At 39.2% G+C, this 24,916-nt stretch overlaps 1 protein-coding gene across 1 annotated transcript in view; it reads right to left on the reverse strand.

Annotated features, from left to right (window-relative positions):
* The window catches only part of LOC149209002 (putative protein phosphatase 2C 1), a 43,597-nt gene that overhangs the window by 17,181 nt on the left and 1,500 nt on the right, over positions 1-24,916 (reverse strand). Inside the window, exons 2-4 of the mRNA XM_089396244.1 lie at positions 23,570-23,935; positions 22,961-23,078; positions 22,576-22,799 (exon numbers count right to left, since the gene is read on the reverse strand). Coding sequence (XP_089252370.1) covers positions 22,576-22,799; positions 22,961-23,078; positions 23,570-23,935 — 708 coding nt within the window. The remainder of the gene's footprint in view (positions 1-22,575; positions 22,800-22,960; positions 23,079-23,569; positions 23,936-24,916) is intronic.

Consider the following 24,916-nt stretch of genomic DNA (forward strand, 5'->3'; position numbering starts at 1 on the left):
TGTATATTTCACTGGAAATCCATAAACCCACTCATTAGTTGTATTTTAGTTGGGTATCCATAAACTTGCTATCGTTTTCTATTTTATCCATGACTGCCCTATATTTAGTTACATGTCATTAGACCCATTCACATTTGTATTAAAATGGCCACTCTCAAATGTATTTGAATTGGATATCCATACAACCACTCTCAGGTGTATTCAAGTTGAATATTCATACACATTCTCATTAATGGGTATCTCTAACGCACCCTTGAGTGTATTTGAGTTCAGTATCCATAAACCCACTCCATCTTGTATCTCGGCCATGGCTGACCATATATCAAGTAGGGTAACTATAAACCACATTCCCTATTATATTAAACATTCTTCTCTATGGTCTCCAGCTCAACATGGGATGTTGAAATGTTGAGAATGGTGTAAGATTCACTTTCAACCACAACCAACACTATTTTAATCATTATTATATTGTATTTGCTAGGTTTGGTTAAGCTGACCTTGTCAACATCCATCTATTATGTATTTCTAGGTGCTTAAGGCTGACCTAGTCATTGTAGGCCCGTAACCTCTCTTAGGGATGGCATCCTCCTCTTGAGTTGTGTATATATACATTCATAAGTCTCATTTTTAATACATTCATTCATCATTCTCTCTTTCTAGCATTGTGATGGTTATATGGTTATGGATATCCCTCTCTATAAGGCACTTGTGCTCTTTTATCTTGCGCACTAGTGTTGTTTTATCCTATATTTGTGCAGATTTAGGATTTTGTTGGTTGGTTCCATTCAATCCTCTCTTTCTTGTTGATCTCAACAAAACTTCCAATCAATGGGATGCTCTTTCAAAACAGAACAATATTGCAGAATCAATTAACTGAAAAACCATTTCTGTTTTTCAGAAAACTTAGCAAAACAGGACTTCCAGGCTTGATTTTGACATAAAATTCTCAACATGGAAGAGTCACAAAATGCCTTCAACCAAGGAAGAAATGTCCTTGGGACAGGAATAAATATAGTGAATGCTGAAGCGGAATTTTAAGTTCATGGAAACCAAGAAGAACCTCAGAATATAGTACAAACCACCAGAAGTTTTAGAGACCATGTCCAAAGTTAGAAAGTAGACAATGACGGTCTGATAAAATCCCAAAGAGTAGAACCAAATAAATACACAAATGCTCCACAATCTGACAGAAATTAGAAAGACAGTTGCAGCAAAAGAAGAGTTCTAGCATGGCATATTGGGGCAAAGGTAGTTCAACGAGGAATTCTCATTTAGATTCCATGGGTCAAGAAGGTAATCTCATTGTGACACTTATCATCTGCTTCAATCTGAATCTTCCATGAGTGAATCTTATGCATCTGAAAAACCATTCAGCAGTCCACAGTCCTAAAAGCACCATTAAGATAACTTGCAAGGAGAGTTTCATAAGGCAAGGATATTGAGGAATGCAGAAGTATTTCCAACTACATGATTATTCAAAGAACATGAAGGCTAGAGTTGCCATATATAACATAACCAGTCAGGTTTCTCTTTGGTGGGAACATCACAGACAAGTAACAAAGATTCAACCTCTGGGCATCGTTCCAAGCCTGACCCAAGGTGTGGACAAGGGGACAGGGAGGCTAACCCTATGTGGACCCAATGGACACATGTGGACCCGGATGGGAAAATATATGAATGGGACTAAAATGAATGGAACGGGAGTGATGTAGGTGGTATCGGGAAGCAGGACCACACAACCAAAATCAGCATTTCCCATGTATTGCCAACCCAAAAGCCAAATAGTCAGTAAAGGAGATCCCACGAGACTTGGGTACAAGGGTAACCATGAAATCGCGTAGTGGAGACAACAATACAAGCCTAACCCACTCTTTCCATTGAATCCCCCACCAATTCATGCCCAAAAGTGCCCATGACAAGTAAGGAAAATTACTCAACTATAACAATGGAAAGCCATACCTTTGGGGTTGGGAGGCCCACCTTCAAACATACAATCATAACAGATGGGCGAGGGACCACATGGCTATCTCAAGTGGCGGAGACAATGGCACATTGAGCTATCTGGTGGCTGCAAGGGGTTGTTGGTTGTCGATTGAGGACCATTTAGGGGAAAAATGTTCTCCTATATAAACTACTCACAGGTGGTGGGTAACAGTCCAAAAAATCATAATGGCTTTTGAGCGTTGCTCTGATGCGGTAGCTAGGGTTTGGCCTTAGTCGAGCGTCGCTCCCTTGTGTTTACTCTCCAACAATGGGTGATTCACTTTTAGATTCTACCTTTGCTAGGATCCGAACTTCTTTTTTCTCTGTGGCGGATAAGTCGACTCATTCTGTTTTGAACGTTGCGGCTCGCTGTCCTCCTGTAATGGATCCCTCTAGGGTCAATATGATGTCTAAGTCTATCAAGATCGTGGGCTTAGCATCAAGCTCTCACGATGCAAAGGGTGCTATTCCTTGCGTCTCGCCTTTGGCACCATCAAGGGAGGGTGTTGCTACAAAATCTGTCTCTAGTGGAGCTTCTTTGTCGTCGGGCTTGGTTTCAATGCCTGGTACTTCGTGTGCCACCCCCATTTCAAGCCAAGATTGCTCTCGACCAACAACGCCCCCTTCCACCTTTTGTGATGTTGTGAAGTCCGCTCCTGGCTGTCGCCCTTCGAGGTCGTCTTCTTTGCATGTTTTTTCCAACTTTGTTTCTGGGTCGCACTCTATTGGGATCTTGGTTCTTGAAGCTCTTGTGCTCGAGGTACCACTTGTGGCAGAGTATATATGCGAGGCAAAAAAAAATATGACCCTAGTTTAATATGCAAGTTCAACAATTTGTGGCCAAACCTAGTAGACCTTCACTCCTAGACTTTTGAGCAGTGGAAACCGCTAACTCTAACTATGTGAACATCTACCCCTCTAGCAAGAGGCTTTTTTATATCAGTTTTTAACAACGTTGAAGGCAGAGGTTTGATTTTTTGTTCAAGTTCGTGGTTCTGGGGCAATGCAGGGTTCTCTACGCAGCGATGGTTTCCCTCCTTCGACTCTCTCTCAGCTTCAGTTTCGTCTACTCTGGTCTCGGTAAGGCTTCCCAACCTTCCCTTGCATTTGTGGAACCTTCCCTCTTTGACTACAATTGGTAACGCCTTAGGCAAATTCTTTTGTCGAAGTGAAGATACAAGACTCTACCTGAAGCCCACATATGCTCGCATATGCGTAGATATGTATTTCCTATAAAAATTAAACTAGCAGATCCTAGTTTCTCTTGGATGCAAGAGTTAGATTACGAAAATATCTCTTTTCATTGTAGAGTATGCTATGACAGTGGACATACCCTCAAATCTTGCCCCAAAGTTGGGAAGAATAAAGCAAAAATTCCAAGTCGAAATCCTCGATGGTGGCAGGTTGCCAATTTTGATCACTATTCAATCTCTAAAGAGGATCATCCTCCATCTTTTCGTAGAAAGGACAAAGTGCAATACAAAACAAAATGCTCAGCAACAAATCAAGAAACAACAAGCACAATTGCGAAGGCTTCTGTCATCTCTGCCAAAGAGAGCAAATCAATAGACTCTCCAAGTGCTTCTCCGGTAAACTCTCATGGAAAAAATGCTTCTGTTGATGAGATCTCAAATTCGGTCAAAGGAAAGAAAGTCTCCAAGCCCATCCTTCCTGAGGATCTCCCTCTAGGAAACAAGGTCAAAAAAGTTACATATTGGGCAGACCAAGTGGATGCGGAACAATCTTCATTGGTACCAAAAAATGAAGATTTTAGTAGGGAATACAAAAAGGACAATGATAAGTCAAATTTTTTAGAAAACATTGGTTGGACCCAAGTTGGAAAAAAGATGAAAAGTGACTCTCCAAGGAAAATTAGAACCCAATCCAAGTTAAAATGAAACTTAGTTGAAAATGGGATGCAAATACATTTGAATATTAGGGGTATTTTGGAAAGTCTTCAGTTGGAACAGGAACAAATTTTTTGTACTCTGGAGTTCTCATGTAAGGTTTTGGGATGACTCTACGTGCTCTATACCAAACCTTCAAAAGTTCAATGTATTTTGGTAACTCTTGTCCCTAGAAGAATTGTAATGGTCTGGGTTGGATCCCAATTTTATTAATGCAATTTCAATACTCGTTTCTTTAAAAAAAATCATTTAAAATGTAAGAAATGTTTCTATTTTGGTATGGGTGCACTAATTGTATATATATGCATCATGTAAAAAAAAGACGTGCATATGTGTGTATGCTTTTATGCAACATTTTCTATCGCATTCCCTATTAATGTGATATGGCGTTTGTTGTTAGACCAGACATGGATAAAAGCGGGGAGGCACTTAGTATGTTGGGACGTCAATACAAGACACTATATAAACATGTAGTATCAATGATTGAATTTTTAAATTTGTCAATAAGAACTTTTCCTTATAATCCACATGTTCCCTTGTTTTGGTTGTAGCCAGCAAGAAAGTTTGTGGGCTAGTTCTAGCCAACAAGGTAGAATTATTGAGTTCTCATGCTATGGTTGTTGACAACAAAGGTGACCTCAGATAGCTTATGGCCAACAAGGTAGTTATTATGTTCCCTTGGCTTGGTTGTAACTAGTAAGGAAGACCTTGGACTAGTTGTAACCAACACGTTAGTTATTATGTTCCTTTGACTTAGTTATAGCCAACAAGGAAGACCATGGACTGGTTGCAACCAACAAGGTAGCTATTATGTTCCCTCGAGTCGTAGTCAATAAGGAATACCTTAAACTAGTTGTAGCAAGTGTAGTGTATGAATTCTACCCTTAGAACTAACCATAGGCATGTCCCCTTGAATATCATTTTGTAACGTTTGCATCATCTATAATCCATGTCAAACCCACCCTAGGACAACACAAAGGTCTTCCACCTCGTCCTTGCAATGATTAACATGTGTTAAAGTATCCCACTTGAGCACCCTTTTCATGGCACAAACATGTGATATTGGCCTTGCATTTAATGTTGGGTCCATGGACAATACTTCAAGCCTAAAATATGGTCAATCTACCCTCAATGATTGTTTCTTTTTGTGCATTTTTCATATTGATTGTTTAATTTCTTTCTCCACTTTTTTAATTTATCATTTTGCCATTGTGACTCGTTTAAAAAACTTGTGAAACAAATGCCCCTATTTCCCTAGTTTTACTAGTGGTTTGGTCCAAATACTTATGCTTCATTGTTCAACACCCATAGTTTGACTATTTTGAAAGGGGTATGACTTCCCCCTTTATACAATGACTAGTAGTGTCATCCAAGCATTCCTAAAACTATTTATCTCACTCCATTAACCTTCGTTGGCCATCTTTGATTGCTATATCAAAATTATGTCAAACTAAAATCTCACTTGTGAATTTTTTATCTCCCCATGTCTTCCACACTCTTGGGCTTGCTCGAATCATCTACCTCCATCAACCCTTCACCTAATGAATGCTCCTACAATTGATGTCTTCTCCTTGTTGATTTTAGATATACCTTTGTTGGATCAGTGACTTGTATCTCTTGGGGTTTCGGTTCTATCCCTATTTTCACTTTAGCCAACCTATATCCCACCACAAGGGAAGCTTCAACACATGTAAGAGAGGAGGTAACTTATTTATTGAGGCTATAGTTCAATCATACTTGCATTACATAGATTTGATCTATAGTTGTGTGTGTGGCTTGCCTGCTCGCTAGCTTTCATTAATGGAGGTAGATTATCCTTGCATGATTTTGGTAGAAGATCAACTCTCTAGGTATGTAAATTAGGATTTTAACCCTTTTCTTTGATGTTTGTTGTTTATTCTCTTCTCCATGTTAAAAACATTGAACGAATGTATCACATACTTCACAGTGTCACACAAAAATCATGACATCGGATCTAGTGGAGAAATCCTCACGAGGTAGTGTTAGCCCCCAGGTTTGCCCCTTTTGCAAATCTGGAGGTTTAAGGGTCAACAAATTCAACAAGCTAGTATTTAGAGGTATTTCCAAAGGCAGCTTTACATGAGCCAAGGGTGGTACCCATAGAGTTCAGGTCTAGGATTGGTTCAATCATGTGGTCCTAATTCAAAGATAAATATTGCACAGGTTTTTAATCGGATTGGAGAGTTACTATATTTGACAATACTCCTACATTTTAGGAGACAAGGTTCGAAGACTAGCATGTTAGAGATGATGGTATATTTGAGATCCTTGGAAGCTCATGTTAAAGAGTGCAACTAGGGGCTAATTCCCCTTCCTAGAAGTCTTATATATATATATATATATATATACAAATAAAACAATCATAAATAATGAATAATTAACTAATAATTAGTGTTGAAGAGTCATGTCTCTAAGGACATGACCATTAGTTGAAAATAGGTCCTACTCACTTAAATAACATATTTACCATAAGTTACTACCCACCATAATTTAAGCAAGTATTTGCGTAAAAGATGGGATAAGGAAAAAGATGTAAATAAATATACTTACCAGGAGTTATTGCCCACCATTATTTACGGGTTCTTCAACACTTTAACAAATGTGGGTAAAAATGTAAATGCACAAACTTACTAGAATTTAATGTACAAAGGTAAGTGATCCAATTTACAAAGAGGCGTGTCTCTTGGGTATCTTGAGTATAAAATTCACTTGAAACTTTTCATTTTATACAATTCACTTATCATCTCATATCTTCTTGTACTTATTGTTGATGTTCTATCTACAATTACTGTCAATGATGATCTAAAGTGAATGTTATTGAAGTTTTAATGTGATTGCTATTGGAATCTGAAGTAAATTTGTTATTGGGCTAATAAGACATTGAAGTAATTGTTGCAAGCATAGAACATACCATAAAATTTAACATGGTATCAGAGCCCAGGTGAAGACAAGCCCAAGGAACAAGAGAAGCAATCACTGTTGAATAATTGTTGTTGTTGAACAAGGTTTGTTGGAAGAAGTCTCCATGGCTACTCACTCTTATTTCAAGATAGAGGATAAGCTCAATGACAAATTAGATTATCATATCTAGAAGATGACTCTTGATTTGACCTTGGAGGAACATGAAGTGTTGGATTATGTGCAAGGGAAAGTGGTGGAGACTCCTTCAAATGCACCTGTCGCTGCTAGAACAAAGTATAGAAAAGGAGAGGTCAAAGCTAAGAAAATCTTAGTTGACAACATTCAAAAGCATTTAATCTCTTATATTTCTCATCTGGGAACTTCCAAGGAAATATATGATAAGTTGATAGGGGTGTCCAAAGTTAAAAATGCAATCAAATTCTCTTTCTCGAGAACAAGTTGAAGGATATCAAAATGGACAAAGGGGAGTCTATACAAGCATATTTCATGAGAATAACTCAAGTAAAGAATGATTTTCTATCTATTGGAGAAGTTACTGTTGACAAGGAACTCACCCTTATTGCACTTGGAGGTCTTACAAGGCCATGGGAAACATTTGTCACCACCATTCTCAACAATGACAGGATACCTGGTTTTGATGAGCTATTGGCTAGATGCACTCAAGAGGAAATAAGGATGATGGAGAGAGATAAGTCTATAATGGAAGTGAACCTACTGCTTTCTCTACACATGCTAAAAGGAGAAATGATGTTGGTCCATCAAATTCAAAAAGGCAAGGTTTTGGATCTAAGAATGGATTCAAAGGAAAAGGCAAAGGAAGATGTTTCAATTGCAACAAGTTTGGCCACTATGCTACAAAATGTCCTCACAAGAATAATCCTCCAAGGGACAACAACAACAATCAAAGAAACAACAGATCTAACTACAAAGGAAAATGGAATTCTTCTGCTGCTCAAGAAGGAAATAATTGACCTCCCAAGAGGACAAGAAATGCCAGGTATGATGAAAATAATGTTGTTGAAAAACAAGATGAGTATTATCTCATTTCTGCTTTATCTATTATCTCTCCTCTAAACACCTTGGATCAGTGGTTAATTAATAGTGAAGCCTCAACGCATTTCACTAGATATAAGGAGGTTCTCTAAAATTTAGTTGAGAGGAAGACTAATCTAAATATTAGTCTTGGAGATAATGTCACCTACATCGTGAAATGAATAGGAATTGTTACTCTTCACTTGAACTATGGTCAAACCATACATCTTCAAGATGTTTTGTATGTGCCTAATTTGAAGAAGAATTTGGTATCTATTTCTGCAATGGAGGACAAAGGCTTCAAGGTAGCTTTCACTGATGGAAACGTACATGCATGGAATAAGAACTTTAAGGATGCTTTTACTCTTGGGTTTAAGGTTGATGGTCTCTATCAAGATGGTGGAAGTCCTTTGGGAGCTTTGGCAAATGACACCTCTATTCAATGTGAGTTGTGGCACCAAAGATTTGCTCATTTACATTATAAATCCTTAATGAGTGTAATGAAGATGGTCACAGGGATGCCATTTTCATATGAATCATGAAGGAGTTTGTCAAGGTTGTGCAGCAGGAAAACATACAAGGGACCATTCCCTTCTAGTGAGAGCAAGACAGTTGATATTCCTATTTAGATCCATTCTGACATGGTTGGTCATTTTCTCGTGACTTCACTGAGAGGATACTTATACTATGTAATATTTGTGGATGACTTCTCCCGCAAAACTTGGATTTATTTCTTGAAGAAGAAGGATGAAGTATTTGGATGGTTTCACTCTTTCAAAGCATTGGTGGAGAATCATACAGGAAAGAAGATCAAGACATTTAGAATTGATAATGGAACCGAATATGAATCTAATGAATTCAATGACTTTTGCAAAGAGTCAGGTATTAAGAGGGAGCTCATTGTTCCATACAATCCACAACAAAATGGAGTTGTCAAGAGAAAAAATTGTACAATTATGGAAGCCACCCGTGCCATGATTCATGATCAAGGCATGCCGAAGCTTTAATGCGGAGAAGCTACAGACATTGTTGTGTACATTCAAAATAGGAGTCCTCATCAAAGCTTGGATTTCAAGGCACCCAAAGAAATCTTCACTGGTAAGAAACTTGATGTTGCACATTTTAGAATCTTTGGTTGTCCTGTATATTTTCATGTACCAAAAGAGAAAAGGAACAAGTTGGAAGCCTCTAGGAAGAAAGGTGTATTTGTTGGATATAGTGAAGATTCAAAGGCATATCGAATTTATGTACCTAGTCAGAGAAATGTAGTAGTAAGTAGAGATGTTACCTTTGATGAAGACTCTACCCTCAGAAAAGCAAGGGATCTCCCCATCACAAGGAAGGATGATGATGCTGCTAAAAGTCAAGAAGAACCTTCGATGGATGAACCTATGCCCGATGTTGATGGCTCGATGGATCCACTTGATCCACCTCCTTGTGATCCCTCTATCTCAAAGAAAAGACCAATATGGCTTTGAGATACACTTCAAGATGCAGAAAATCATGCTGCCCCAAGAGGAACTTTTCGAGAAAGTAAGAAGCCTACCAAGTATCAAGGATACTTGGCTGCCATGAGTACTATCATTCAAACCGAACCTTGCACTTTCGAAGAAGCTGTGAAGCACCAGGTATGGAAAGATGTTATGGCTGAGGAATATGAGTCAATCATGAAGAACAATGTCTGGGAAGTGGTGCCTAGACCCAAGGACAAGTCCGTAGTCACTTCGAAATGGATCTACAAGATTAAACATGGAGTTGATGGAAGTGTTGAGAAATACAAGGCAAGGTTCATGGCTCGTGGCTTCTCACAAAAGGAAGGAATTGATTATGATGAGATTTTTGCTCCTGTTGCCCAATACACCACTATACGATCCATAGTTTCTCTTGTTGCAAATCAGGGATGAAGCCTACTTCAAATGGATGTCGAGACTACATTCTTACATGGCTCGCTTATGTAAGAAGTCTACTTGGAACAAACTCGGGGGTTTGAAGAGGAGGATAGAAAAACTCGTGTATGCGGGATGAAGAAATCCCTCTATAGGTTAAAGAAAGCCCCTAGGGCTTGGTATGAGACAATTGATAGCTATCTCATGAAGTTGGGATTTACAAGGAGCTATGTTGATACAAACTTGTACTTCAAGGTTGAAAAGAACATGCCACTTATTTTGGTCTTATATGTTGACGATATATTTCTGACTGGTGCATACCCTCTCATTTATCAATGTAAGAGGGAGTTGACTTCTGAATTCGAGAATTAGGACCTAGGATTGATGCATTACTTCCTAGGCTTGGAGGTCTGGCAAAAGCCAGGTGATATTTTCCTTTCTCAAGGAAAATATATTATGAAGTTGTTAGAAAGATGTGGCATGGTGGACTGCAAGCATGTGACAACACCGATGGAACTAAATTTCAAGAAGCTATGTGGAAGTTTTGTTGGTCCAGTTTTGGCAAATCCTACCGAATATAGACAACTAATGGGAGTATCGATGTTCTTGGTGAACATCGACTGGGCATATGCTTTGTTATTAATAAATTAGTCAATTTATGGTTGAGCCTCATCATATCCATTGGGTTGCTGCAAAGAATCTTCTAAGATATCTTCATGGTACTATCAACCATGGACTGAGGTATGTGAAAATTCCTACACTCAAGGAAACCCTACTAAAACAAAACTAAATGTACTTCTCCTACTTGATTTTAATATACATTATCAAGTTATTTTATGAATAATACTGAAATAAATTACTTCTGCAGCTTACACCAATTTAATTTGATTACATGAAACAAGAAACTGAGCAAAAAACAAGATACATAGGACACAGTTATTTTTGGACAAAATAGTCCCCGAAAAAACCCAATGCGGGAAAACCGGCACAGCAACTCTAAGCGTTTTATATTATTAAGCAGTAGTTTTGAATTCAATGTTGGGTGCCCTCCCCGGCAATCCAATTATAGAGAAAAATATAATGGCGGAAAACTGAGTGAGATTACCTCACTTCACCCGACAGTTTCCGATTGATCCAGCAGCAGAACTGGCTAACCCCGACTATCTCTGCGCTGGCCCTGCGTCAGCCTTACAAGCTCTGCATCAGCGATGCACTATCTCTTCTGCCTCCTGGAGCTTCTGTGTCAACCTCTCTCGATTGTTCCGGCAGCTCCTAGGCAGTTCCGAATTTCTACGTATGGGCAGCCTCACTTCTGCGCTGGCCCTTCTGGCTCTGTGTCAAGACTGCGTGGACCAAGACTGGCCCAACGTCAGTCCCTCTAGGTGTTGCGCTGCCTCCACTAGTGTCTCTTCACCTCTCTATCCAATATTCCCGAACTATCCCTACCCCTTTGCTGCAGAATGATCACTTAGTTAGAAATTCTCAGCTTCCTAGCCCTAGAAATCGAACTCTAGATCAATTTGTTCTCTCCGTGTGTGTTTCTAAATGAACCCCAAGCCTCCATCTTATACTTTTCTTGTTGAGACTTCAGCAGCCGAGATTAAGTCTCTAACCAACAACGAAGATTAAAACCTTGACTTGATCTGCTTTCTAGAACATTCTCACCCATATTTTAATTAATACCCATTAATACTTTAATTTTCCTAAGTTTAGACTTAGGAACCCCATTAAAAATATTAATTATTTTAATAAAATACAATCCGAGGGAAATTTCACCAAACGGTTTATGGGTTCTTTAGAACTCATGTGCCTTAGCCTTTTTGCCAATTTTCATGGCTAGAGCACATCCGATGCTACCAAAAACTAACACTCCCTCTTAGCAAGGAATGTGCTCTAGCAATAATGTCCAACTGCATGTTGCTCTGTCTCTGAAGCATCTCCTTTCTGTACTGTTGTTGCCACCAACACCATGTTGTTGTTGCTACTGTACTGCTACCCATGACATTGCCACTGTTGCCCATGACACTATCACTGCTGCATTTGTACTACAGCCCCCTCTGCATCTGCTACTAACACTGCCACTGCTAGCTCTGCACTGGGTCATTTTCCAATTATTGTTGCTTAGCAACGGAAAAGCATCCAAAAATTTTGAACCAATTGTATTCAGCATAATACCATGTGAATGTTGGAATCTGACTGCTACTAGTCTCTGACCCTCTGAATCTTCTGCGTTGTTGCTGACTTCTGCACTGCTGCCAACCTTACTTTGCGCTGATCAGTCTCTGGTCTCAAGCTACTGCATCTATCTTTCCAACCAACCCACTGCATCATCTAACACTAAGTCCATCTCACTACTGCTGAATCTTGGGCTCCCGTAGCAAGGAATTGATCCAAGAGGTGGGTTCCTCAAGGATCCTGCCCACATGTAGTCCTCCCGACTACAGTTCTATATCGCCCCATTTCCCTCCTGGAGATGCGTGGGCACTCATGGCAAACTCATCTTCGTCAATTTTTGTTGGAGCAACCTTAGGATCATGTTTCTCATCCTTATCCTTTTGCTTCAAAGGACATTGGGATGCAAAGTGGCCCATCTCGCCACATCTAAAACATTTCACCTTCGAAATGTCCTTCTTCCGCTTCTACTTATGTTCTCCCTTTGATGCTAGAGTTGCATTCTCCTCCTCCTCCTTGGTCTTCGTGCCACTCCCACTACTGCCATTAAGATTGACCTTAACTAGATCCCTCCTTAATTCTTCCTATTGAAGGGTTGCCCACATCTCCTCCCATGAAGGTAGTCTTTCCCTACCCAATATACTTTGGACGAAAACTTTCCATTCATCCGAGACTCCATTCAGGGCCGTCCTTACCATCACAGTAGACTGAGGAATAGACCCCACTGCAGCAAGTTGGTCTCTGGTGTCCTAAAGACATTGAAGGTAGGAGTTAACTCCTCCCTTTTGCATCAATGTCCGTTGTAACTTTTGTTCTAACTACATCTTCTGTTGTTCAGAAGAACCTTCATACAGCGAAGACAAAGCTTCCCACATTTCTCAAGTTGCATCTTTGCCCTGCAAGTGTGAGACCACATGATCTCGAACTCCATAGAGTATGAACCTCTTCACCTTTCCCTGCTTGACCTTGTACTTCTTCTTCTGATCATTGTCCGCGGGAAGAGCGACAACACTCTTGACGTAGGCTTCAAGATCGTACTCCTCCAGAACAGCTAAGATTTTGGTCTTCCACATGACATAGTTGGAAGCTCCTTCCATCCTATCCTAATCTCTAAGTCCATGTGATGTCATCTCACCCGAACTGTCGAATTGATGACTCTAGTCACTACACAGCACTGGTCTACTACCCGACAAGTGAAATTTTTGAAAGGCGAGAAAAGTCCCCTGAGGAGAAAATTCCCCTTCTATGTGTCTTCGCTCTTTTCCGACGAATTTATGCCCCAACAAAAACTGCACCCTTCAAGCTCTGCGCTGAGGCTCTGCGTCACTCCCTCTACCGCTGCAAGCTCACGAATCGGAAATCGTACCTCTCTGTCGACTCTCTCAAAGAGATTTCCTCAAAATATCTACTTTCCCAGCAAGGATTGTGCAATCCCTTCAAGGGGATTCGAATTGTTGCCAAATGCAGCTATTGGCCTCTCTGCTCAACACTGGATCTGCTCTTCCTGTTTCAAAATCAATCCTTTGATACCATGTGAAAATTCCTACACTCAAGGAACCCCTACTGCAGTGAAACTAAATTTACTTCTCCTACTTGATTTTAATATACATTATCAAGTTATTTTCTGAATAACACTGAACTAAATTACTTCTGCAGCCTACACTAATTTAATTTGATTACATGAAACAAGAAACTGAGCAAAGAACAAGATACATAGCACACCATTATTTTTGGACAAAATAGTCCTCGAAAAGAAACCAATGTAGGAAAATCGGTGCAGCAACACTGAGGATTTTATATTATTAAGCAGTAGTTATGAATACAATGTTGGATGCCCTCCCGGCAATCCAGTTATAGAGAAAAATATAATGGCGGAAAACTGAGTGAGATTACCTCACTTCACCCGGCAATTTCCGGCTAATCCAGCAGCAGAACTAGCTAACCCCGACTATCTCTACATTGGCCCTGCATAGGCCCTGCATCAGCCCTACGTTGTATCTTCTGCCTCCTGGAGCTTCTGTGTCAACCTCTCCCGGCTGTTCTAGCAGCTCCCCAACAGTTCCGGATTTATGCGTAAGGTCAGCCTCACTTTTGCACTAGCCCTTCTGGCTCTGCGTCAAGACTGCGTGGGCCTAGACTGGCCTAGTGTCAGTCCCTCTATGCGTTGTGTTGCCTCCACTAGTGTCTCTCTGCCTCTGTCCAGTATTCCCGAACTATGCCTGCCCCTCTACTACAGAATGATCACTTAGTTCGAAATTCTCAACTTCCTAGCCCTAGAAATCGAACTCTAGATCAATTCGTTCTCTCCATGTGTGTTTCTAAATGAACCCCAAGCCTCTTTCTTATACTTTTCTCATTGAGACTTCAACAGTCGAGATTAAGTCTCTAATCAACAGCTAAGATCAAAACCTTGACATTATCCGCTTTCTAGAACATTCTCACCCATATTTTGATTAATACCCATTAATACTTTAATTTTCGTAAGTTTAGACTTAGGAACCCCATTAAAAATATTAATTATTTTAATAAAATACAATCCGAGTGGAATTTCACCAAACGGTTTTTGGGTTCTTCAGAACTCATGTGCCTTAGTCTTTCCACCAATTATCATGGCTGGAGAACATCCGATGCTACCAAAAACTAACAACACTCCCGGGGATCTAAGATTACATGGATATACTGATGTCGATTGGGCTGGCAGTGTAGTGCATAGAAAAAGCACATTTGGGTGTTGTTTCTCTTTGGGATCTACTTCCATCTCATGGATGGGCCGAAAACAAAACTTTGTTGCACTAAGCACTGCTGAGGCTGAATATATCGCAGCTTGTATGGCTTGTTGTGAAGCCATTTGGTTGAGAAAGCTCTTCAATGAGCTATTTGAGCACATGTTGGATACCACCATCATTTATTGTGATAATCAAAGTGGGATTCGCCTTTTAGAGAATCTTGTGTTCCATGACCAATCCAAGCATATTGATATTAGGTACCATTTTATCCGAGATATGGTACAACAGGGGGCAACAAGCTCGAACACATCAAGATGGATGAACAAGTTTCTGACATCTTCACAAATCCTTTAGGAAAGCCCAAGTTCTTAGCCTTCAAAGAGAAGCTTGGAGTCATGGAAAGACCCTCCCATGAGGATTCTGATTGAGTTGGACATTGAGCTCTAGGAGCTCCTAGGGGCCTGGGGTACTTCTTGGAGCTATATGATCACAGGGTGAGTGGTTCACCTTCCCTTGTGGAGTACATACCCCAACATGTGATCATAGGGTGAGTGGTTCACCTTCCCCTATGGAAACCCCAGCATACATCATACCCTTGTAGTCTGGGACTCTTGGGAAGTACCTCTCATTTGGCCAATGAGTTGGGAAAAGTGGTTAGGGTTAATTAGTACTACCGACAGACACGTCAGGTACTACTATATTCCCTATGACTAGGATGCATGATGTTCAACAACTTGATCACTAAGGATCAAGCCTGGTAGGGGTTCTATCCCTGGACATGAGGACTTGCCTTTGTCATTTTGGCAAGAGTGGCAGGGTCTTGTGACCCACCCTCTTTCAATACTTTCTTATTGGACTATAATATCAATCTTCAACAAAGATGAGACAAGTTGCAAAGATGGCACATGATGGACACGATAGCATAGCCATGGATGAATATTGACAAGCGGAATTCCTCCCTAGTTGAGAGCGAGTGTTAAAGAGTGCAACTAGGGGCTAATTCCCCTTCCTAGAAGTCTTATATATATATATATAACAATAATGAATAATTAACAAATAATTAGTGTTGAAGAGTCATGTCTCTAAGGACATGACCATTCGTTGAAAATAGTTCATACTCACGTAAATAACATATGTACCATGAGTTACTACCCACAATAATTTAAGCAAGTATTTGCGTAAAAAATGGGATAAGGAAAAAGATGTAAAAAATATACTTACCAAGAGTTATATATATATAATAATCATAAATAATGAATAATTAACAAATAATTGGTGTTGAAGAGTCATGTCTCTAGGGACATGACCATTCATTGAAAATAGTTCATACTCACACAAATAACATATTTACCATGAGTTACTACCCACAATAATTTAAGCAAGTATTTGTGTAAAAATTGGGATAAGGAAAAAGATGTAAAAAAATATACTTACCAAGAGTTACTGCCCACCATTATTTATAGGTTCTTCAACACTTTAACAAATATGGGTAAAAATGTAAATGTGCAAACTTACTAGAATTTAATTTACAAAGATATGTGATCCAATTTACAAAGAGACATGTCTCTTGGGTATATTGAGTATAAAATTCACTTGAGTTTTTTCATTTTACACAATTCACTTATCATCTCATATCTTTGTGTACTTATTGTTGGTGTTATATCTACAATTAATGTCAATGATGATCTAAAGTGAATGCTACTAAAGTTTTAATGTGATTGCTATTGGAATCTGAAGTAAAGTTGTTATTGGGCTAATAAGACATTGAAGTAATTGTTGCAAGCATAGAACATACCATAAAATTTAACAACTCACAATTCTAATGAGCTATTTTAGGGCAACATGAAAGACATTGTTATTTTTAGCAAAGGGGTTAAATGTCAATTTTGATTGCATATTCAAACTCCTTGTTGAAAATTGGGTCTAATGAGTACAGTTTCATGGACATGTAAGGAACTTTTATTTTTAGCATTGCCTATTTTTAGGAGTGCTTTATTTAACAAGGAACCCTTAGCAGTGCTAGACATTTTCTATATTTTCTTATTTTTTTGGGGGGACTGTTATTTTTGGCATGTCTATTTATACTTATAGCAAGGGTGACATGTGGAATTCTCAATGAGGACACATGGCAACTTCTAGCTGTGACATGTGGCAACTTCTAGGATGGACAAGTGGCAAGATATGGTGCATACATGCGTCAACAACAATGTTATGGGAACCAAACCGGTGGTTGAATTGGAAAACCTTGTGAACTGGGAACTAGTCGAAACAAGTAAAAAAGCAGACCAAGAAACCGGTTGACCAAAAATGAAAAAATAAAAAATAAAAAGGCAATTTTTTTACGTTGTCACGTGCGGGTATGGACCGCATGGAACGAGTCTCGAGCCGGCCAGTTTGGTGAAATAGGTTAGTTCGATGCAAAATCGGCTAGTTCTGTTACAAAACCAGCGAGTTCCGTTACAAAACTAGTCGATTCCATTACTAAACCAGACCCATTTTGGGCCCAAACTGATCGAGTTCTGCTAGTTTCGGTCTGGTTCTGATAACGTTGGTCAACAATGATGTGTCAAGCACTTGAATTTACTAGGGGAGTTCTTCAGTGATCAAAAACATGCCCAAGTTAAACTAGAGGTAACTAGGTCGCTTGCATGTATAAGGGAGTAATGTGGCATCAAAGTGAGTTAACTAGATGCTTGCATCAATTAACTAAGGCATTCTCCTCAATGGAATGAGTGAGGAACACTTCACATCAATCTGTCTTCAGCTACACTCAATTTATCTTCACTCCACTGGTGCGCATGGGTCCCTCTCACTTCACCTCAATTCCAACTCACAGTATCTTCACTTAACTAAGTGCTTTGCCACCTCAACTTGGTCAACCACTAGTCCACCTCAAGTGCATCTCAACAAGACTAATGTACATTTCTCCTCTGTCTCTAGTTCATTATTGCTTAACTCAAAGAGACTCTTGATGATAGTGTGCATCGTCATCTCTCATCAATCCCACATTAGGTTAATTGGAACGCATGGATGAAGACTCCATTTGGTCTAGGTTGTACACTCCACTTCACTTTCCCTCTCACCTACTCAACAAAGCGCATGGTTTAGCTTACTCCACTTCTCCTTCTCACCTAGTCAACAAAGCACATGGTGCATATTGGTAGTAATTGCCCATAAGAGGGTTAATCTTCCTTTAAGATTAGTGGAGTCTAAAGATTGTTGAACTATGACCAAACCAGTAGCTTCTAGTTTAGGACGACAACCTTCATGCGAGAAGCAAGAGACATTATCTCTTCCATTTATGTCAAGAGACCGCGATGCTTCACACAGAAATTGAGGGATGCTCGGGAGTATGTTGGGGCTCCTAAGAGCACATTTAGGGAGAGAGGGCCTCTAAAAAAGTTTCCTACTTACGTGGCGATGATGAGCAACATCATTGATTTTGAGCCTTTCATCTTTCAAGGGGCAGCAAACAAACAAGTAAGGAGAGATGCCACGGTGGAGGAGTACACTTCCATCATGAAGAATGACGTGTGGGATATAGTGCCAAGACCAAATGGGAAATCAATTATCAATTCTTGGTGGCTCTATAATATCAAGCATGTTGCAGATGGCAGCATTAACAAGTTCAAAGTGAGGTTTGTGTTGAAAGGGTTCCCAAAAAGACGGAGTGGACTATGAGGAGAGTTTTTCTCTGATCGCTAAGTACACTTCCATTAGAGTTGTTATGTCTATTGTCTCAGTCATGGGATGGAGGATACATAAAATGGATGTGAAGACAGCTTTCCATAATGGAATCATTAAGGAAGAAGTGTGCATAGAGTAACCTTAGGGCTTTGACATACATGGAGAGGAATCTAAAGTTTGTAGGCTTAAGAAAGCCTTATACGGACTCAAGCAGGGCTAAGAGCGTGGTATTCCAGGATCGATGTATATTTGTTGAGCATGGACTTCACCAAAAGTGAAGCAGGATCCTAACTTATATTATATATTTGTTAGGATTGATCTGCTTATTTTCACATTATATGTAGATGACTTCTTTCTAACAAGTGCAAAGAAATCCATTGCATGGAACAAAGTATATATGGCAGTTGAGTTCAAGATGAAGGACACCAGCATGACGCATTACTTCTTGGGTTTGGAGATTTGGTAAAAAAACAAGGGAGATTCTCCTTGGATAGGGTAAGTATGCAGTTGAAATCCTGAAGAGATTTCACATGGAAGACTGCAAAAATCCTGAAGAGATTTCAAATGGAGGACTGCAAAAATCCTGAAGAGATTTCAAATGGAGGACTACAAACCTATGGCCAACCCCATGATCCCTAATTTGAAGAAGGCGACAACTTTAGATTCAAAGTTGGTGGATCCCATGTTGTATAATAATTGATAGGTTCCTTGATGTATTTGGTCAACACCAAACCAAATATATGCTTTTATGTGAACATCTTGAGTCAATTCATGGTGGAGTCAAGGCAGGAGAATTAGGTAGCATCAAAACATGTGCTTAGGTATTTGCGCGGCACAGAGGAGTCTAGTCTAAGATATCTTGGAGATGGTGAAGAGAAGTTGCAGGGGTATATAGACTCAGAATGGGGAGGCAGTGCAACAGACAAGAAGAGCACCTCAAGGTCTTGCTCTAGTTTGGGATCAGCAATGGTATCCTGGTTCAAAGAGAAGCAGATTTTCTTGGCACTTAGCTCAGCAGAGGCAAAGTATATGGCAACTAGTACAGATAGTTGTGAGGCCATATGGCTTCGCAAGTTACTTACAAGATTCGTTGATCAAGAGTTGGATCCCACATTGATCTACTGTGACAATCAAAATTGTTTCAAACCCTGTGTGAATCTAGCATTTTATGGCCAATCCAAGCATATAGAGATCAGGTATCACTTCATTCGAGATAGGTTTCAAAAGGGATTATTGAAGCTCTAGTATATTCCCACCCATTAGTAGTTAACTAAAATTCTGAGTAAGCTCTTAATAAAAGGAAAGTTTGAAGCATTAAAAACAAACTTGGATTGGTGTAGAATTCCTTCCTCGCTAAGAGGGAGTGTTGAGAAGTCTAGCTCAAGTGAGAACCTCTTGCACATGTTAGGTGTGAACGTGTGAGAAGTGGTTCAAGGTAACTTCTAGTGACCACATAGTAAAAGTAGGAAATAATACCATCTTATAATTTCACTTCTTATATAAAAGTGAAAGTTTTATTTCCCTAGATCTCTTAAATATTAGAAATCTAAATGAAATATTCTAGAGATTTCTGGAATATTAACAAGTTTGGTTTAATCTAATCTTAGTTGTACATCTCATCATTGAGATAAGATGGTTGTTGAAACTTGAGATTAAGGAGATTGGTTGCTAAGGTATGGGACATTAGTTGCTTAGATTGAGGATATTAGTTATCTCACTCAAAGGATAAATATGACAATATGGAAGAAGTTGTATGGACACATTTTTGGAGTAGTGTTGCAAAAACCACCCCCCCCCCACAGCCTGGAAGCAAACCATGCTTTGTACAGGACCATCACCAAAGCGCCTAACAATCTGCAGTCTAGAAATTCGAAACCACAGTTCCTTGAATTTGACACACTTCCTGCCACTGCGGAACCATGATGGTTCTGTACACGATCCTGCACGTGGGATCGCAGTTCCATACACAATTTTGTCACAATTCCATAACACTTCCTGCATGATTCTGCAGACTTTGAATTTTTGTTATCTTTAACTTTGAGTTTGGGTGGGACCTAGGGTCGGTTTAGGATGAGGTTAAAAGGCCTCTTCCCCTCTCTTTTCATCGTTCTTTCATCGCATTTGCTTGAGCTTGGATAGGAGAGGAGAACAAAGCAAAGGAGATAGCAAATTTTTGAGCGAAAAATTCTAAGAGGTTAGAGGAGATAGCTAAAGAGAGCTTGGAGAAGTCAAGAAAGAGAAGTAGGGGCTTCATCTTCAATTCCACGGCCACCATCTACTTCACTACCACCACTTGGAGGCCCATGCAACGGTCATGTAGAGTAAGGAGGAGAGAATAGTAGATAGATTCACTATTATATTTTTCATAGTCTATAGATGATAGATCAGACTTTAGTGTTTTGAATTTGGACTTTTCAATCTTCCTACTAAAGTGTGTAGATGGCCTTAGGCATTACTATTTGGTCATGTTGACAGTTGCTAGATAAGCTATTTCAATGTTTTGATGGTATACTTCTCTATTATATGCTTAAAAATTTGATACTTTATATTTTCTATAATATGCTTAAAAAATTAATACTTTATATTTTTTGTTATATGCTTAAAAATTTGGCCCACAGGAGGTAGCTCAATTGGCGATCGCCTTGATAACGAAGTGCTATGTTCCTTGAGATTCCAAGTTCAAACCTCCTTGTGGGTCAACCAACAAAGAGAAAGATATGCTTAAAAATTTGATGTTGTTTGTAATTGCTAGAATCTAGATGGTTGATGCTCAAATAATTATTAATTGATAATAATATGGATGCCATTTCTATCTTGATTTATGTACAAATATGCATGTTTTCATATATTCTACAACTAATTTGGCATTTTGGATGTTTTTTTTAATATAAATGTGATTATATATATATATATATATATCGAGAGAGAGAGAGAGAGAGAGAGAGAGAGATGCTTCCATGATGCTTTGCTTCCAAGCATTTTTGGAAAATGATGCTTCTAATGCCTCACTTCTTAAAAATGCTCCTGCTTCATACAACAGTTTTTCGGAAATAAAAAGACTCAAGAAATCAAAGGAACATCAGTTAAGCAAATTAAGAGCACAAGAGAGGAGCCAAGGTCAAATCAAATCAAATAGTGTTGGAAGAATATACTATAAAAGTTTAGCATGTTGCAATGTTTGATCCAACAAGCAGTTGCCCATTCGCATCATATCTCTCTGTTTGCAGTCAATGCCCTTCGTCCCTTGTTGGAAGTTGCAAGGGTGCAACAACGAATCAAATCCATCTAGCTCCTAGACGATAACCAACTCCTTAATGTCCAATTTGCAAATGACTTGGCTCTATCCCCTTAATTGATCCAACATTTTGTGGAGGGCATGAACGTATGTTTAGATACTTTTGTGGAAGCTTCCAAAGCCATTCTTAGTTAGGATAGAGAATAGAGGATTTTTTACTGTGCAAGTGGAACCCCCACACTAGTTGAATTAGAAGTGGAAGTGCATAAGACCAAGGCTGATCATTCAATATCTGGGTATCCCCCTTGGCATACAGGCTTGTCTTGCTTATTAATGGAGGTGGATCATGGAAAAATTTGAAGAGAAGCTCCTAGCTTAGTCTCCTCTTGACTTGCAGAGGCCACCTCAAGTCGAAACTGGACACATTTCTATATATCCAAGGAAATGCTTGCCTATACTAGATCGAAGGCATTCCTAGACAATCCAATGCATCTTTAAAAATAAACTGTCAATCTCAGGCCAAGCATGCTTTGTGCTGACAAGGATATTTTTATTCTTGGCCATTGTTATCCATTACAAAGCATTTATACTTAGGTGTTGAAGCAGAGACATCGACCATAGCTATCACAAGAAATAGAATATATGGAAGGCAAAAGGCTCCAGATATGTGGTGAAATAGACAGCTAAAAACTGTTTTATAACAAAGATTCTTGCCAAAATATGTCAGCCAGGCATTCTAGAATGAATAAGCATAGGTTGCAATCAACAAATGGAATCTTAACATGGGCTCTTAATGCTTGCAAAAATAATCAAACTTTACACAGGTATTAAAAAACAAATGCACTGTAGCATGATACAAGCTGAAACTCATACTTGTCTTAACAAAGTCCCCTCAAATACACTTACTTCTACATTCAAAGATATTCTACAAAAAGTATAATTGCATCAATGCTAGCACAATAGGAAAGTGTGTGCATGTGCATGGTTCTATTTAAATAACTCACCCCATCAGATGCAAGAACCACAAATTGGTCCCTCTCTGTCAGCAACCTGCAAGAAACTTCAGGGATGGCAATTACACCATAATCTTTCAAACAAAAATCTCCAAAAGCCCTTGCCATTGCCAAACCTGGTGCATCATCATATGGTAACCACACCCTATGTACTTCAGGCTCATCTTGCAAAGCAAAAACTCGGCCTTTACATCGCCGGATGCGCTCAGCTTCCCCTGGCAAGACATGCAATTGCAAAACTTTATGGGGGATGATCAGAAGGCACAGGTTTGAATTTTACAATAAAAAGTAAAGAACAAATGATTCCATTGACCTCAGCATACTCCAGATCATTAGTTCTTAAACCAGCTTGTGGATCTTGGCACCAAAAACCTACTTGGCAAGTCAGGCTTTAAATCAACTGTCAGCTGAATGGCAATGAGAGAACCATCGGCTGCTCTTGTTCCCAGGACAGCCCTGGAATCCCCAATATTCCCAATGAAAAGGTAATCTCCCTGAGATCAGAAACAAATAACAACCCTCAAAATTTGACATTGAAGTTTTGAACTGCAGGCATGAAACATGAACTAATTACTTATTATTAGAAGGATTAAACATGAACTAATTACTTAACTCTTTAAAATTTAACAACATAAGAGATATTCATTTAAGACAGACATTTGGATGCACTCAATATTTAACTTCTCCAGAATACAAGTCCAACTGGGATTCACAACAGAAGACTGCATCTGGCTTTGTTTGCTTGCTTGCTAGGACATTATGTGCCAACAGGTCTTATAGTTTTCAGATGTTAAATTTTTGGGCATTGAAAATGTACCATACTTTGCTTATAAATCTAAAACAGAAGGTATGTAGTTTTACCTCAGTACAAGGAACGTCTATATCTTATTTCAAGTTAAACAGCAGAAAACAGGACAAAACAGAAAGAAAGGAACTTTCATTCATAACTAATACATATAAAATATATCGACTAATTGCAAATTACCTGTTTAACAACTGCAACTGCAGTGCTTCCACTGCAAAAGCAGTCTATAGTCGGATGAGACCTCAATTCTTTGTCCATTACTTTGTACGCTTTCAGGTAGGTATCTTTCCAGGCAGAAAAAAGACTGGACTCCTTTGTTGAACTGACTTGGCCATCACCACCCAAGTCATTTTGGCCATTTTTTGCCTTCTTTTTGTTATTGTATGTATCGGTAGCATTGATGTTGTTTGCTTTATCCTTGAAGGATTGCCAAAAAGAATGCAGTTTCACTGGTAATGAATCCCTGACCCTACGGGCAACAAGATGACCATAAGGACCATGGCCATCAAAAACCCCACAGAAGATTGAATCATCTGAAACAAAATCCTGTGAATGATAACAAAAGAATAATGAAAATATGAACTTTTTATTTCCAATTCGGACACAGCAAAATTTTGCTAAAAAATTGAATATCATTTGAACTGAAAAAGGAAAGGATAACTCTGACCCATGAAAATTTCAGAACATTTCATTTGTGAACTCATGAGAAAAGAAGATTCACAGCATAAATGGCAATGTCCAAGAGTCACATAGTAACCCTTGTTCCATTCATTACTAAGGGCTAGGATCCTTCTCGCACTGAATAGTGCATGCACATTGTTGTTACAGCATACATGTAGATTGCATATGTTACATTCTACATTCTAAAAAAATACCCTCTTGCATGAGGCACAGAGTGCTGTTTATTTTCTGCTGCTGTTTAGGAAGAGATTAGTGGAGAACAGTAAGAGATGAAAAGATACAAACAATTCTCAGTAAAACCAAAGACACGTATACGAAAATTTAGAACACTGAAGGAAGTTCTTATTTTTTGAAGAGCAGCATTGTTGGCTTTTTGTGAAGTGCATGGTGAAATTTTTCTGTCTTCCTTGGAAATCTTTGCATGGTTTCGGTTGCCTTAGCTGATAGTTATTGGCAGGTACTTCAAAGAATTCAACACTACAGGAGTTCCCTAATGTTCTCCGTCATCTTCTAACCAGATATTGCCAAAGTTGCGGTTTGCAGTGTAAATTGAGCATTTACATCACAAACTGCCATGGGGATTAATCTCCTGACTCTCTCTAGATGATTAGAATTATAACATGTGGGGATTCATGCCTTCAACGACACTGGTTGAGACTGATCTATATCGTCCATATGCAGCATGCCCCCATGGAGATCGATATGCAGCATGCCCCCATGGAGATCGATGTAACAACCATCAACCTCAACCTACATAGTGTATGCACATTATTTTTTCATGGCGATTGATCCTATGATTAACTCAAATGCCTCTGTCATTGTCTGCAGAAGCTAGCTCTTACGGGG

The sequence above is a fragment of the Pinus tabuliformis genome, chromosome 1_2 (assembly GCF_031772625.1).
Source record: "Pinus tabuliformis cultivar Carrire ecotype Pingquan chromosome 1_2, CPIR1, whole genome shotgun sequence".
In the NCBI taxonomy this organism is placed as follows: domain Eukaryota; kingdom Viridiplantae; phylum Streptophyta; class Pinopsida; order Pinales; family Pinaceae; genus Pinus; species Pinus tabuliformis.